Genomic DNA, 17,451 nt, shown 5'->3' on the forward strand with positions numbered 1-17,451 from the left:
CAAAAGTGGGGTCCTGATAGTCTTCCATTATTGTCATCAATGCAACATTCAAAAGTCTGTTGAATGTTTTTCAGTCTGCACTTTTCTGGTGTATCTCCTCAATGTTCTGGTAACACTCGATTAAGTCCTCTGTAACAATGAGATCATTCAAAAGAAGTGCATTGTAGACTTCCTCTGCCACACCTTTCATTAGCTGTGAAACTTATTGGCTTCTAACATATTTGGATTCACTATGTGACACAGTACCAGTCATTTCTGATGGTGTAGTCTCCCTTGGTATTAGGTCCAATTATTGCTGCTCTTCAGTATGTACACCAGCTGCTGGTTGTAATCACATGTTTTTGTAATTTCTGTTTGAAATATTTCCCAGTTCTTCAATTTTTCTCAGTGCTCTCAGACCTCACATTGAACTGTACAATCAGAATAAAAGTAGACATTGTCAACACATATCATATCATCCCACTTGTTGGATTTAGTGACACAGTCAAACAGCTTTAGCCATTTTGTAAATTACTGGCCAGCATTTTCGAAAAACAATGCTGCATGCCTGATGGTCATGTAATTTTTTGATACTTTTGTGTCCATTGGTACCTTGACAAAGCATGCGGTAGGTGGAATGTACTGTTTGTAACCATTCTACTCATTCTTGTCGACAAAGGTGACAGCTTTTGAGAGGCCTTATTGGAGCAATAGCAATATTCATATCTGTGGTACCCAGTGACACCATCAAACCATGTCATGTACAATCCAGTATGAAGTACCAGTTATGAGAGCAGTGTCTTCAAAAAGAACTAACACATTACACAGACATACACATACATAAAGGTGGACATGAACAGTCTGCCTCAACAGAATGTTCCTATTTACACATACATGAAATCTTCTAGCATATTACAATATTTAACAAATATGGAACATTTGAAAAATCAGTATATTAAATCATAAATAATTGCAAAGATATGATTCAAACCAGTGCCCTGTAAGTTGCACTACTTCTACATCAACACATACATCTACCTCTACATGAATACTCAACAAATCATTTTGGAGTGTGTGGCAAAGGGCAATTCACATTGTAGCACATGCCAGGGTTTCTTCTCATTCAATTTGCTTATGGAGCACAGGAAGAACAATTGCTTGAATGCCTCTGCATGCACTGCATTAAATCTAATCTTTTCTTCATGGTCCTTATGGGTGAGGTATGAAGAGGGTTGTAGTATATTCCTAAATTCCTCATATTATCAAAACATTGCAAGTAGACTTCTGTAAGAAAGTTGGAGTCTGTGTGTCCACCAGTTCACATTTTATAGCATCTCCGTGATGCTCTTCTGAAGGTCAAACAAACCTGTGACCATTTGTGTTGCCCTTCTTTGTAAACATTCAATATCTGCTGTTAGTCTTATACAATACGCATCCCACACACTTGAGCAATATTCTAGGCTGGGTTGTATGGGTGTTCTGTATGCACTCTTCCTTTTAGACTGATTTCATAATCATTACAATACAGCTGACAATGTACGGCATGCAGGAACTTCATGCACAAGGAAAAGGTAGCTGTATCAAAGAATGACAGAGAATCACATTGCAGTTTCAGAATTTTACTGTAGGCAATACTGAAAAGTGATGAAGAATATCATCTCTGTTACTAGCGCAAGGGTGCTGAAAGAATGGCCAGTACTTAGCCTCAGGAAGTGGTGATTCCTAATACAGCTGACAGGAAGACTTAAAGTAGAAAATATCAAACCTAGACACTGGAACCACTAATTTACTAAATTATTATCCTTCAGGAAGGAAACAGATTGTTTGGGGAATTTGGGGTGGGTGGAGGTAAGGCTTCAGAATATGAATTGTACTGTTGTATACTTCCTCATAGGCCTTCTGGTTAATGATAATATAGACTTGAAAAGCAACTGCATAATTCACTCAGTGAAGACATGACAGAACAATTATTTGTTCCTCAAAAACACTTGCTTGATCAGTGTCCAGAAAGTGGTTCATTATTCCCCTGCACAAGGGGGGAAAAAAACTGCACGATAAACCTTAAGCTTTGCATCCTATTTTGAAAGGCTTCTTTTTATTCTCTGCAATTGTTAATGGAGTAGTTCACATTTTTTGTTGTTCTATGTTACTTATTTTGTTTCTATGTTATTTTATTCTTTTAAAATTTCTTCAGCATGCTGTAAATTACATAGGTATTTGTTCCATTTTGCCATAGAGCCTGAAAAATTAAGGAACACACAAATAATTACATTTTAGTAAATGACTTACCTATATACATTATATAACTGAAGGGCTAATTCCATATCCACATTAGACTTCAATCGGCGATACTGGGGATCTTGAGTAATCTTTAGTTTCATGTTTTCCTGAGAAACTACTTGCACTGGTGGTAATCTTTTCCTTACAAGTGACTGAAATTCTGATACAAGTGCATTAACATCCACCATGTACAGCTCAGACACTTTAATTTGTGGAAGAAAAAAGCCATGGAGTGCACTTCGAATTGCCTATAAAATACAGAAGAATCACAAAGTTGTTTAAATTGTTAAAAAAAAAGTGTTCCACATCTACAATCAATTACATTGTTTCCAATTTCACCGACACCTATCTTGTTCAAATGACAGATGGCCTAATATAATGACACACTTTTTTAAATTATGAGGGTAATCCCAAAAGTAAGGTCTCCTATTTTTTTACATGTACATAGACCTGTTTATTTCTACAATGCTTCACATCAGTTTACAGCTTGAACATTTAGCTATTTTTCAACATAATCAACATTTCTGTCAATGCATTTTTGTAGACACCGTGGCAGTTTTTGTATGCCCATGTCAGACCAGTTTGCCGCCAGCTCCACAGCTTTGGCGAAGAAAGATGCCGCCACTGGCACGATGGTCGCTTGGTCTCAGGTGTAAAATGGTATGCCCAGGTTTCGTCACCTGTGACAATTGAGTGCAGAAAGTTGTCCTGTTCAGCTCCAATGAAGAAATGCGGGAGAAGCATCAACTTGTTGCTGCATGTGGTCCTCAGTCAGCATGCATGGCACCCATCTTGCGCACACCTTCCGGTAGTTCAATGTTTCCATTAAAATTCTGTGAGTAGTGCTTCAGGAAACCTCAGGAACCAACGTGCAGAGATCATCCAGGGTGATCCACCGATCTTCACGCATGCTTTGCTCAAGCTGCAACACCGTCTCCTTTGAAATTGATGGTCTCCCACTCCTTTGTTCATCATAAATTTTGGTCTGACCAGCTGAAAACTCACTATACCACTTATGAAAATTTTTGACATCCCTGCACGACTCACCATACACTTCCATCAATTGGTGATGGATTTCAATCGGCACAGTGCCCTTTGTGTTCAAAAATCAAATAACTGCACACAATTTGCACTTGGCAGTAACATCCAATGGGAGCTCCATTTTCAATGGCTCCCAAGCCAAGACTGAGCACCTCAGCATGGCGTGCGCATGTTTACACACAGCGCATGAAGCGCTCTTCATAACAGTGTGTCCAACTGCCACACAAACAGAGATCTGTACTTATAAAAAAATAGGAGACCTTACTTTTGGGATTACCTTCATACTATTTGCTGTCTGAGCTCAGTCTGTACTGTAATACATTGATTTTTGTTACTGCTTAGTATGTTAACACTCCCCTATTCAGAATATCAGACCAAACCTCATGTTCCCTTCACTATAATAGCTAATGTTGCAGACCATTTAGCTAAGCCTTCTAATTCGATAAATTTCCTACAAATAATGTATTTACTGAACAGCTACACTTTTAAGTTATGTTTTCAGGGAGTGTGGTCACTATGTTATCTTTTTGATGAATAACAGGACCTATTTCCTTCAGTGCCATACTTTTTACTCACTGATACTCAATAAGTGTTTATGTTTATGATATTTTGAACTTTAAAATACTGCTTCAGTCATGGCCAGCAAAAAATTTAACTTACAGACTTCAATAATGTCATTGATATTAAGAGCTGTTAGACACAACCAAACTATCTTACAACTCAATACTATCTTACAACTCAATGTTATTTTACAACAAAATGTGTATGCTGAAATTTACTGAATATGAGAGAAAGGACTCTCTCCTTACATGATGTACTGTTGCACTATGGTTCTGATAAGGTAGCAGGATTAGACAGTTCTCAGCTCATTTTCTACTGACACACCACTTATCTAACTTGTGTTGTCTCATATTTGTTAGTAGACTATGAAGGGATTTTATAGCCAAGTATAGAACCACATTCCAAAATTTGTGGGAGGATATTATGGATGTTGTTTTGTATCTTATATTATATTTACATCTCACAATATATTCAAAATATAGTTAAACATCTAGCAACAGTCATCATCAAACAGTATATTAATATACATGGAAGAACGCCGCATATTCCACATATCAGTGAATCATTACCTCTGCAAGGGCATGCAATTGGTCAAGTGACCTATCTTTGGAGTGCCATCTTAGAGGTTTGCATCAGACCTTCAGTCTATTGCGAGCTTTTGAATTGGAGTGACTGTGTGTTTATGTATAATGATGTCAAGCTGATCATTAAAGTGCTTATCTCTACACGTGGGATCTTACTATATTCATTTAAGCCATCGTACCCACTTCCACATCTCTGTTCTACATGTTTCCATGTGTTGACTATTATCATGTTGTATTTTGAGGCATAGATAGGGAATCATCCAGTCATTTGCCTTAATGAGTGTTGCAATCCATGTAAATCTCTCATGTCAATTTGATCAAGATTTGACTTCCCTGCTTTGCAAGACAATCCTCCGCATGCATTTCACATATTAGTCTGCTGTTTGTCATAATAAAAATGTGAGCAAAACTCAAATTGCTATTGTTTGCAGATGTGAATAAATTACTGGACAGAAAGTTTATTATGCTGATTCCAATCCCTGTTGAACTATATGCATATAAGGGGCAGTCAAATGGAAACGAGACAGATGGAAAAGAAAAAGTAAACTGTTTATTATTTCAAAAGTAACTGTGATAACTATTAATACATTTGTCCCACTGTGAGACAAGATGGTCAGTGCCTTCATGGAAAAATTTTTGCATTTACCTATGGAATGATAATTGTATCATGCATACACTTTTCCATCCAAAGCAAATCAATGGTCATGAATGTCTTTCTTCAGGGCTCAAAAATATGGAAAGTTTATGGGGAGAGATAGGAGCTGTATAGAGGATATGTAAGGGCTTCCTAGTGAAACTTATGCAGTGTAGTCGAAACAACCTTGGCAACATGTGGGCAGGCATCACCCTGCAACAGAATGATGCCATCTGTCAACATTGCTGGGCATTTGGACTTGATGATGTGCTTCAGTTTGTGCAAAGTGTCCATGAAATATCTGTTTAATGTTAAAACAAACATCATTCTTAACACTATATACATATAAATGTCACAAGCATTATAGTGATGAGCTGCCACTCTGTGTACCACAGTGTCATGCTTGGTGTCTTCTACGAGAAGATGGTAATGTGAGAAAAAATTGCCTTTAGAAAGCCTGGTAGATACCGGCATAATGTAATGCAATCATCACCATTTTAATTGTAGCCTGGAATATGCTGGAGTGTGCCTGGCATACATAGTTTAATGGGCACATACAAATAGGTTTCTGTTTCCTGTTTTAGCAATATGACAAATAGTAGGTGGCTTGAGGTCTCATTTTGATAGTTGTTCATATAGACTGATGTTCCAAAATACGCTAAAATGTTAGGGAAACAGCATTCACAGTGGGGACTAGTATAATGGGGTGACTTTGGTACTGTTCCCCATCTTTTCCTAATTCATGTCATACAGTTACATTGTGGGCGCAATAGTTATACGAGATATGCCTGGAAAGTAAGTACCATTTGGAAAAAACTCATAAAAACATTTTTTCACACAAAAATTTATTTTTACAAGGGAGAGAATTTCTTAAACTATTTTTCTACATAGTTTCCGGCATTGTTCAAACATTTTTCATAGCAGGAAACCAACATATGTGCAACTGGTTGCAGTACAGTGCACCAGCAGTACTTTGTCATATGTCAGCGACCACAATAATTTTACAGTTTTTTACCCTGTGCTTATTTTAACCCTTTCACTGCTCCAGACATAAATATACGCTAATCGTTTTAGTGCTCCAGACATATATATACTATTTGCTATAAAAAATACTTACAGCGGTTCCCTGCTACAGTCGTATAGTTACGTATAATGCCGAAAATCGGGCCAGCGAGTCGGAGGTAATTGTTGCGCAAGTATGCAGTTTAACTGTTGGAATACTAGGAAATACCTGAATGACTATTGTATGCTGAATTCTCTTTCTGCTGAGTTCATTCATATCGCTATATTACCTAGTTTGTGTGCGGCCGTTTCCGCGTTACCGAATAAAATGACGCGACGTTACCGTCCGTTTACAGACGATGAGCTGCTGAGTATTCTAAACCAAAATGATGACGAGGACATCATCATGCCCAATTCAGCTGATTATGGGTGGACAGATAATGACGATGATGAGCTGGCAGATAAATCTGTCACCACAAATATAAAAAATATCTGTGAACCAACAAACGTTGAACCAGTAAATGCATATCCAGATTTTGATGTTATTGTCGATTCTTTCTCCGATTCCGAAGAAGAGCCTGAGCGTATGCCTGAAAAATCTCCTAAGAGACACAAAACAGTTGATTTTAGATGGAAAAACTCTGATTTGGACTCTGAAGTGTATAATTTCAATAACAGTGGTTCCGGTTGCAAAATCGTCAATTTAGATGATTTATGTACTGTATACGACTGCTTCCAAGTTTTTTTAGCCAAGAAAGTGTGAGCTACATAGCTGAGCAATGTAATTTATATTATGAGCACCGTTGCAATGATGCCAGTGAAAAATCAAGACTACGGCGTTGGAAAAACACAAACAGTGATGACGTTTACTGTTTCCTTGCTGTAAATTTTCTGATGCCTCAAGTGAGAAAAAATGAAATAAACAGTTATTAGACCAATGATCAGTTACTGTCTACTCCAATGTTTGGACAACTCATGCCGAGAGATAGATATCTTCTGTTACTCAGAATGTTACATAACAGTAAGGACCCTGGAAATGACAACATCTGGAAATTATGTCGAATTGTGGATCACTTAAGAAAAGTATTTCCAGGTGTTTTCTATCCTTTTAAAAATTTGTGCATTGACGAAAGCTTAGTTTCTCCAAAGGTCGTGTCTTCTTCAAGCAGTACATACCTTCTAAATGCCACAGATTTGGTGTAAAATTTTTTGCTATGTGATTGTGAAACTGGTTATATTCTTGACTTTATTATTTATGTGGGTGCAGCAACAGACATAAAAAAAGAAACTGACTTTGGCGTAAATGTTGGAATACCTGGAAGCATTGTTCTCACTTTACTTGAAAGTTACCTTGGTAAAGGTCACACATATGTTGATGATTGGTACACTAGCCCAACGTTATTTTCTTATTTGCATGACAGAGTGGCTAATGCCTGTGGAACTGTGAGAAAAAAACACAAAGGCAGGCCTGCTTCTTAAAAAAAAACTTAGAAAAGGCAAGATCGAGTTTATGTCAACAGATAAACTTCTTGCTCTGAAGTGGCAGGACAAGCGGGAAGTGAGGATGATTTCAACTCTTCATACAAGCGAAATTACAGCGACTGACAAAATTGACAGAACCACAAATGAACCAAAAACAAACCCAGCTTGCATCGTAAGCTACATTGAAAATATGGGGGCCGTCGACAGGAGTGACATGATGCTAAGTTCAGTAGAATGTGTACGAAAAACTGTAAAATGGTATAAAAAAGTATTTTTTTCATTTGGTGGATCTGTCTCTGCTCAGTGCGCATGCATTATATAAAACTCAAATGGGACAAAATATTTCAGTATCTGATTTTCAACAGAAACTTATCAAGGAGATCCTAGATATTCACCACCAACCGCAAACAGAGCGACGTCGTGGAAGGAGATCGGCTGATGGTAACAATACCTTACGCCTAACCGAGCGCCACTTTATCTCGCTAATCCCAGGAACTTCAAAGAAGAAGGCCGCCCAGAGAAGGTGTATTGTATGTGCAAAACATGATAAATGAAGTGACAAGATACATTTGTGTAAAATGTAATGTGCCTTTATGTTTATTTTATTTTTTTCCGAGAGATATCACACTTTGAAGTATTACTAATGTAATATGTTTTGTATTTTTTCTCCTAATAAAGTACCTTTTTTTATCAAAATAAGACTTTCTGAACAAAGATTTTAAAAAAAGAAATGATTTACAAAGACAATACCAGATTTTGGGTCTCATTTTTATCTCAATAATAAAGGTAGACTGCTACAGTCGTATATATATGCACCGGGTGAAAATAACGCGCACAGGGCGGGAGCCACTGAGAGTAAATGCGCAGTGAAAGGGTTAATATCACAGCCCCTGAATATTGAGTAGTATGGTTTCTAAGAAAACCTGAGTGGTCCACCGATAGCCTTAATTGCATGATGCTGTGACTTATTGAGTGGTAGCTCACTGGTGTAATGCTCATAGTCTTAATGCATATCTTGTGTTATGATTGATCTTTATTTTAACATTAACCAAGCATACTTGATCCCATCTTAGTATCTTCTATGACAAGATGGCAATGTAAGCAAATGTTGTCTCTAGAATGGTGAGATGATCAGTAACTGTCATAACATAACTGTCACTATTTTGTTTGGAGTGTGTTGGAGGATTCATGGCATTATAGTTTAATGTTTTAAAATCTAGGACTATAGTGTCAATCGGTGTCATGTATATTGGATATTATGGTCTGTAGTAAGGAAACCTATAGTGGTTGTGTATTCTGCCACCATACATGCTGGTGCAACAGCTTTCTGCGTTAATGTGGGAGATGTCTTTATACTTTAATTTTGGTAATGGTTCACACAGTTTGAAGTTCCAAATGAAGCTAAAATGGTAGGTTGTCATCATCCATAGTGGTGGCTAATGTAATGAGCTAACTTTGACACTGTTTCTCCTGTTTTCTTAATGCGTATCAAACGGTTACATTATAACTGCAAAGGTTAGAATGAGGCATGTTTGGAAAATAAGTACTGTTCTGAAGAAAAACCCATAAAAACATTTTTACACATTTTTTTAACCATAATTTATTTTTACAGGAAAAACATTTTTTAAACTACTTTCCTGCATAGTTGCCACCATTTTTCAGACATTTGACATAGTAGGAAACCAACTTTTCTATTCCCTCTTTGTAGAAATATGCTGCCAGTGAAGACAGCCATTGCTGAACACTGTTTTTTGTCATTTTCAGCTTGTTCAATACCTTCCCATGGTTGAAACCATCAATGTGGTACAATAATGAAAAAAACTGAGAAAATTTTGGCATGCAATTCAAAACAAAAGGCATGGAATGCTCATCATGGCACTGTGTTGCTTCATGACAATGCACATCCCCAGTCTGCTCATGTCACAGACAACCTTATTCGTCAATTTGGTTAGGAGCAGTTCGATCACCTACCATACAGCCCCAACCCCACACCTTCTGACCACCATTTTTTCTTGAAATTGAAACATGATTTTGGAGGAAGGTGCTTTAACAAGGATGGCAATGCAAAAACCAGTGTTCAGAAGTGGCTGGCTTCACTGACGGCATCTTTCTATGAAGGGGGCATAGAAAAGTTGGTTTCCTGCTATGACAAAATCTATGAACAATGCATGAACTATTTGGAAATATTGTTTAAAAAATGCTCTTTCTTGTAAAAATAAATTTTGTTACTTTTTGTTTGGACATACCCCGTAGGTCAAAATGTTGTTGAAATCTATAAGAAGGGATCAATTTTGTTCCTTTTACTTACCAGTGAAATAAGGACTATAATGTACTAGTTCTTGGTAGTGCATATGAATACATTACATTGTGACTGTGATATGACACTGGCCACAGATGATGCCAATGGATCAAGAGCAAGAAACTAGTGACACCTGTTGACTTCCTGTAAACTTGTTAGTAGTTCACACATTCAGTGTGGTTTCTTCTGTTGAATGTCTCATGTATGTAATAAGAGTACTCCATATCTGTTGTATGACTATGTGTTGTGTGGATGTTATCCAAGTATGTCCGTGGAATTTTGCTTGACAAGCATTTTTAGTGCATGTATGTTAAAATAAAAAGAATGCTAATTGTGCTATTAACAGCTATGCACATTATATCATATCAATGTTATTTCTGTTACATGTTTGTTAATATTGCACTGTTTGGAAATGAATGGCTACATTTGAAACTAGTTGCCAATATAAATTACACGCAAGCATGACTGAAATTTAAATCATAACCAACTTTTCACAAGTCATTGTGAATCATCGTCGTAAAGTAATGCTATCAGGAATGTAATACTGAAGATAAAAGCAAACTTCATCCCACCATGTGCTTAGAGCCAGATCGATAATAAAATGAACAGGTTGTCAAAAGTTGATCGTAAGAGATTTCACTTTCAATAACAATATATAACAAGATCCTTTTGTCATTTTATGAAAGTTACCATTATTAAGCAAAATCTATGCAGATTACAATAATGTGATGAACTTACTGACAGATGTTCTTCACAATTTACTTCAGATGGTATGCCCGAAAACTGCCACTTTCCTTCTGCTACTTCAACTGTAAGCTGATGCAGTAGAGCATCGAGTAGATATGCTGGCCGAAGATGTGGTGAATTGACTAGATTGTAGGTGCATTCTGGATGTTCTTTGAGCCACTGGGATTCATTGGCAGTGTGGTTTAAAACTACATCGCAGATGCTCACCACCTAGAATTAGAATCAAGACATTTCAACTACTTAAGCAATTTTTTCAAAAGCAAATACAGGCTAACATATGCATAAAAAATAAGTATGCTCAGCCTCACAAGTGATATATTAAAAATATTACCTCAACTACAGAAGGAAGAGATTCACAAGTGAACATTCCAAAGTGTAAATAAATGATCTTGATGAAACTTAGTGGGTGTGTAGAAGGAGAAAAATAATGCAATACTTTTTTTGCACCCAGTTTCCTTTCTAAGGAATAAAACACACCCTGAAGTGTGATTTGGCACATTAGATATAGAGGGTACACTTTTGAAACAATGATATATAAAAATCTTTTTCATATAAAAGTTGATATGTAATTAATGTTATTGAAAAAATTATTTTGTATCACAATAATGAGTTACTTATTATTTTCAATTAATAAAATACATATATGTGAAATAGTAAAGCAACATGAATTTAAAACATAAAACAAATATAAGTACGATAAATAATTAGAATAATAATGAATGTTTAGGTATTTTAATTAGGTGTGTTGAAAAACTCCAACAGCACTTTTCCTAGAGTTTATTTTGCAAAAATTGTGTTTCAGAAACCAATTTTATTACACATGGATTTATGTTGCTTGAAAGCTTCTTTAATTTATGCTGTAACAAAATTTTTTGTTTTTCAAAATTAATTAATTAATGGTGGTGAGGTATTATGAAAAATTTCAGATCATTACAAAAAACTTTTCCAGAATGTTAATTACATATCAACTTCTATACGAAAAACATTTTTTATATACAGAAAAGCCAGAGAAACTGGTATAGGCATGCTTATTCAAATACAGACATATGTAAACAGGCAAAATATGGTGCTGTGATCAGCAATGCCTATATAAAACAACAAGGGTCTGGCCCAGTTGTTAGATTGGTTACTGCCGCTACAATGGTAGGTTATCAAGATTTAAGTGAGTTTGAACATGGTGTTATAGTTGGCAAATGAATGATGGGGCACAGCACCTCCGAGGCAGTGATGGCGTAGGGATTTTTCCCATACGACCATTTCACGAGTGTACTGCGAATATCAGGAATCTGGTAAAACATCAAATCTCTGACATCTCTGCAGGCAGAAAAAGATCCTGCAAGAATGGGACCAATGCCGACTGAAGCGAATTGTTCAACCTGACAGAATTGCAACCCTTCCACAAATTGCTGTATATTTCAATGCTGGGCCATCAATAACAGCAGCATGTGACCCATTCAACAAAACATCATTGATCCGGGCTTTTGGAGCCGAAGGCCCACTCGTGTACCCTTGATGACTGCATGATACAAAGCTTTACGACTCACCTGGTCCCGTCAATACTGACATTGGACTCTTGATGACTGGAAACATGTTGCATGGCTGGATGAATCTTGTTTTAAATTGTACTGAGTGGATGGACAGGTTCGGGTATGGAGACAACCTCATGAATACATGGACCCTGCATGTCAGCAGGGGGCTGTTTAAGCTGGTGGAGTCTCTGTAATGATGTGGGGCATGTGCATTTGGGGTGATATGGAACCCCTGATATGTCTATATATGACTTTGACAGGTGACACATATGTAGGCATCCTGTCTGATCATCTACATCCATTCATGTCCATTGTGTATCTCGATGGACTTGGGCAATTCCAGCAGGACAACGCGACACATCACGTGATTTAAAATTGATGTGATGTCAACAGATCTAATTGCCTTCCTGCTAGCCTGTTGTTATTGTAAACTTTAGCATTTGTTCTACTGAAGTGTTTTGCATCTTATCAACAAAGTTGAACAGGCTTTACATGATGCTTTTGCAGTTTTAGATAATGCAGCACTATGTTTGATATTTTAAAACTTGTTTTGGCATTCTACTGAAATTAACATTAGGAGAAATAGTTTTAAGGTTTTTAAGACACTGTGGGAGTTTTTCTGAATTTTGGTGAGATATTCACTGTTAGAGATATTGACCAGTATCTGTGAACTGTGCTTTTATATGTCCAGGTACACTGATGTTACGAACTTCTTGATTTGATATTTTTTTAGTAACGATTTTCAGTATTTTGGAGAATATATAGGAGGGTGTAAATTTTGGAGGGGTATTGTTTTGGAATGAATAAATTATCTTTATATGGATCTTTCCAACAAAATTGATGCTATGAATGAATATCAGATACCTTTGGCCATGTTCCTGCCCTAACGCCCCAATGAGCCATGGCAGTTTGGATAGATTGCTTAGGTTAAACCATTCTAACACAAGTTACAGGACAGAATTCACCTGGAGTATACTTATAAGAAAACAGAAAGAATAGCAATAGGATTACATTCCACTTAGTACAAAATAGGCGGGGGACTGAATAATATATAAAATATATGATACAATGTCAGTGACATATGCTAATAGTGTCTGAACATATGAAATAAAAATAAGAGATGAAATGCAGTGCATCTTATATAATATTGAAAAATATTGCCTATGTGACAGGCAATGTTCAAACACTCTCACACTGACATAGAAAAGGTATATGTTACATTGAAGGTTCTTCATCAAGTGGCTTTCAGGCATGTGCAAGTACAATGAATTTCAGAAATTACATCCAAGTATATTTCATTAATTAACGTCGTGTAACACACTGAGTCCTGCTGTACAATGTTAATACTTACGTTTGCCAAGTCCAAACATTGAAAAAGAATCTCAAGTGTGAAATGTTATGAACAATAAGTTTCAACAAACACAACATCATAATGAGACAATGAGCTGAATTGGAACACTGTAAGAGTTAAAAGCAAAATTATAGTAGTGCATTGAAACCACATGATAACAATTTGCAATAGTCAACTCCATGAGAAGCGATGGCTCTTAATTTAGCATAGAGTTACAGTGAGTAAAGCATGTGGCTGAGAACAATGCCTATGGATTAGTTAAATATGGAAAATGTATGTACATATTACCCGTTACATAGTGACTGTGATTGTAAACCAGTCTCATAAAAAAACACTAAAATATGTAAAAGTAATGTAATATACCACATTTTTACATATTTTAATAAAATTTTGTTTAAAAAGTTTATATGTGTATTTATAAACATTGCATAAACATTTGAGCACAGCCTATCAATGACAATAAAATACTAGTGCAAGGTCTAGGTTGCAACAAGATATAACATGAAGAGATCCAATTTGGCCCATTGTCTCATTATGATGTAATGCATGTTGACACTTGTATCTTTCATTATTGTTCACAACCTTTCACAATTGAGATGTTTAAGCTCTGGTATGAGCCTTTTTCAGTGTAGGTATTTTCATTGTGTTTGATTCCATGGGAATGACTGTGCCCCACACCCATGATGTAATCCATGGCAGGTAGATGGTCAGCTTCGGTCTTAATGTTATCTGTCTTTTTTTATTGTATTGAAGATCTAAATTTTAAAAGACAGTGCAGCTATCTTCAGTGCATTATTAGTAGTCACATAGACTGAACATAATTATAATGACACATATTCCAGTTTAAATACTGGAATATGTGTCATAATTACACAAGATCATCTCCTACAGACCTGACTGTGTCAGAAATGTTAATATAGCTTGATGTTAAATTCAGAATGTATACAGTCTGGTCTATATTAGAGGCTCTGAATGGTGAGGTTTTACTGATGTGATTGAAAGGAAGTGTCTGTTTGAGTATACTCTCATGACAATAATTACATATGATATTTCAATCTGTCTTTTATCAATTATTGTGGGGGGGCAGTTAGTTGTTCTTGCTCAGTTAAGTCCACTCAGACCTCCACTTGCAGCACCAGACAAGTATAATAAAGTCAGTTGTCAAAGTCTTGCGATGAAAAATTGTATTTTGACTTGGCATGACATAAGATTTTTGGTATTAAATGAAATGAAAATTACAAACTCTAATGTCACCATGCATATGATAGATGGAAAGGTGAAGCAATTATACTTCATAAAAATATATGTCATCAACAATGCATCTACAATCTGTACTTGTACATTCATTATGTATATTCCCATACAGGATATACATTTCACTTGAAAGTCACTTGCCTGGTGTTGGTCTGAATTACAATGCAAAATCCTTTGGACATGCATGCATATCCAAAGCAACAGGCACTGCAGCAACTACAGCCATTACAAAATACATTAAATGTGTTTACAGTTGTGAATATGGACAACCATCAGCTGTAGAATGGAATGATGATGACAAAAATTTGTGCCGTACTGGGACGCAAACCCAGAGTATGGGTTGTAGATGCATGGTTGATGACATATGGAAGTTTGGGTCTGGCTGTGAGTAGTGCTCAAATAGCCAAATGGTAAGGCAACTTCTCACGATAAGTGGAAAATCCATGTTTGAGTTCCAATCTGACACAAATTTTCATTGTCATCATTCTATTCTACAGCTTATGGTTGTTCCTTTGGACATGCATGCATCTGGAAAGGAGCTTTGTATCATAGTTCAGAACAACACAGGCACAGCACTATCGTAGCAATCTAGATAGGTTACAAGTTACTGATGATTTAATATCAAAACAATTTTGAGTACCTACAGATAGTAACAATCTGATGGATCATATAGTCATAGCACAATCTGAGTCATATATTGCATTGATTGACTTTCTGTCAGTTCTTGGAAGCCTATTTTATGCATTATGAATGAAACACACACAACACTGGTGTAATATGAATAAAGAATACTATATAATATATATAAATAATATAGAATATTACACAGGTGTTGTGTGTGTTTCATTCACAATGAATCATATAGTTATCTATGGAATAACACCTCCAAAAGACTCACATTTTGTATGACCACTCCCAAGATAAAAAAAAAAAATAATGAATATTTGACCAAAATAAAAAATGTTATTAGTTATTAATAGTCTGTTTTCTATGGGTCAAAAATTCTGAACTGTCACTGTCATGCACTTAGAAAGGCAATATCAGAATTTCTTCTTTTTTTCCAACTATTATTTGCAGAGCCACTGCATTATGAAATAAGATGCGTATGTGTCACAAAAGGAGCAATTTAATACATTCTTAAATTCTTATTACTTTCCCCCACCAACTCATGCTTCTGGGCCTGTTATTCTTGGAAACAGTAAAATTTACTGTCAATGACTTGATAATGAGGTTAGGAATACAGTGGCAGATTTGATAATTCCAAAAATGACTTACACACTAAGTACATCATACTCATTGTCCAAGCACCTCCTGTAATACCGCTTAGTTCTCCATGTCTTTCTCACAACTGATTCAAACACACACTGTAGAGCATAACAGTTGAACAGATTCACTGAAGAGGTACTGGAGAGAGAAATGAGGGCCCCAAATCAAAATACACTGAAGAACATGAAGTGAAGTAAACGTCCATATTTTCACTAATAACATAGTACACATCAGCTAACTTTGCTAATGAGTGTCTATGCACACTCCTCTTCGTACTTGAATGAGAAGAACATAATCAGACTCCTAGTCTCTCGATGGAAGACAAACGAATATTACATGCTACTGAAATGTAGCTTGAACAGTGGAAAACCCAAGTTGGAATATCAACAATTATGAAAAGGATAGATTGCTGCTCACCATAAAGATGGCACCCTGAGTTGCAGACAGGTACAATGAAAAGGACTGTTACACATGAGATTTTGGCAAAAGCCAGCAGTCTGGTCAGAGCGGCTGACCATTGTGGTCATATGTGCATCCGGTGTGCCTACTTGTTTGAATGTGTATGTTATCCTTTCTTTTCTGAAGAAGCCTTTGGCCATAAGCTCAGTGTGTAACAGCCTTGTCACTGTGCCTGTCTGCAACTTAACATGCCATCTTTATAGTAAGTAGCAATCTATCCTTTCCACAGGAGTGTAGCTTGGTTACACATAATATAGTAATAATAAAATTATTTCACAAATTACAATGTGAAATTGCTTTATAGTGTTACATTAATATGGAGTGTTTGCTGACATTTATAAAACAGCAACAATGTCCCATCCTCACACCAACAGGAAGACTGTACAGTTAGTCAGGTTAACTCACCTGTAAAATCGATTGAATCTTAAGAACAATTTATCTTTTTAGAGTAAAAAAAAAAGCATGCAAACTTACTTTCCATTCATCTCTCATCTTTGTGATCAGTGATTCAACATCATTTATTGTTACTGTTTTGTTTTCTTCACTAAACAGTGGATTCAGTTTTAATTGATCACTAATGCTGTAAGATGAGTTGGATCCTCCAAGTTCCTATGAAAAAAGAAAAAAAATTGCTTGTAAAACTGAACACATGGTTTGAAAACTGGAGTGCTTTGCTAGACATGCATATTGGTGATGGTATGCCCTGTCTTCCTTCTACCTTCTAACTAGGAAATCTACAGTTTAATGTAGAGTCCAAAACACAGGGGTAACATCGCGAAGCGTCCATAAATGATCTTGATGGAACCTAGTGGATGTGTAGAGGGGGCATAATAATGCAGTACATATTTTTTTGTTCCTGTTCAATTTTATTTTCATGAGTAAAACATATTGTGAAAGGTAATTTGTCATTTTAGGTTTAGAGGGAATATCTTCAAAACAATGATATTATAAGAAATGTTTCTCATATAAAAGTTGATATGTAA

General features: G+C 36.2%; 1 protein-coding gene across 5 annotated transcripts in view; it reads right to left on the bottom strand.

Annotated features, from left to right (window-relative positions):
* The window catches only part of LOC126469714 (glycogen debranching enzyme), a 204,835-nt gene that overhangs the window by 93,163 nt on the left and 94,221 nt on the right, over nucleotides 1-17,451 (bottom strand). For all 5 annotated transcript variants that reach the window (XM_050096902.1, XM_050096903.1, XM_050096900.1 and 2 more), the window contains exons 5-7: nucleotides 16,943-17,077; nucleotides 10,601-10,819; nucleotides 2,269-2,507 (exon numbers count right to left, since the gene is read on the bottom strand). In XM_050096902.1, coding sequence (XP_049952859.1) covers nucleotides 2,269-2,507; nucleotides 10,601-10,819; nucleotides 16,943-17,077 — 593 coding nt within the window. The remainder of the gene's footprint in view (nucleotides 1-2,268; nucleotides 2,508-10,600; nucleotides 10,820-16,942; nucleotides 17,078-17,451) is intronic.

The sequence above is a fragment of the Schistocerca serialis genome, chromosome 3 (genome assembly GCF_023864345.2).
Source record: "Schistocerca serialis cubense isolate TAMUIC-IGC-003099 chromosome 3, iqSchSeri2.2, whole genome shotgun sequence".
NCBI classification, from domain to species: Eukaryota; Metazoa; Arthropoda; class Insecta; order Orthoptera; family Acrididae; genus Schistocerca; species Schistocerca serialis.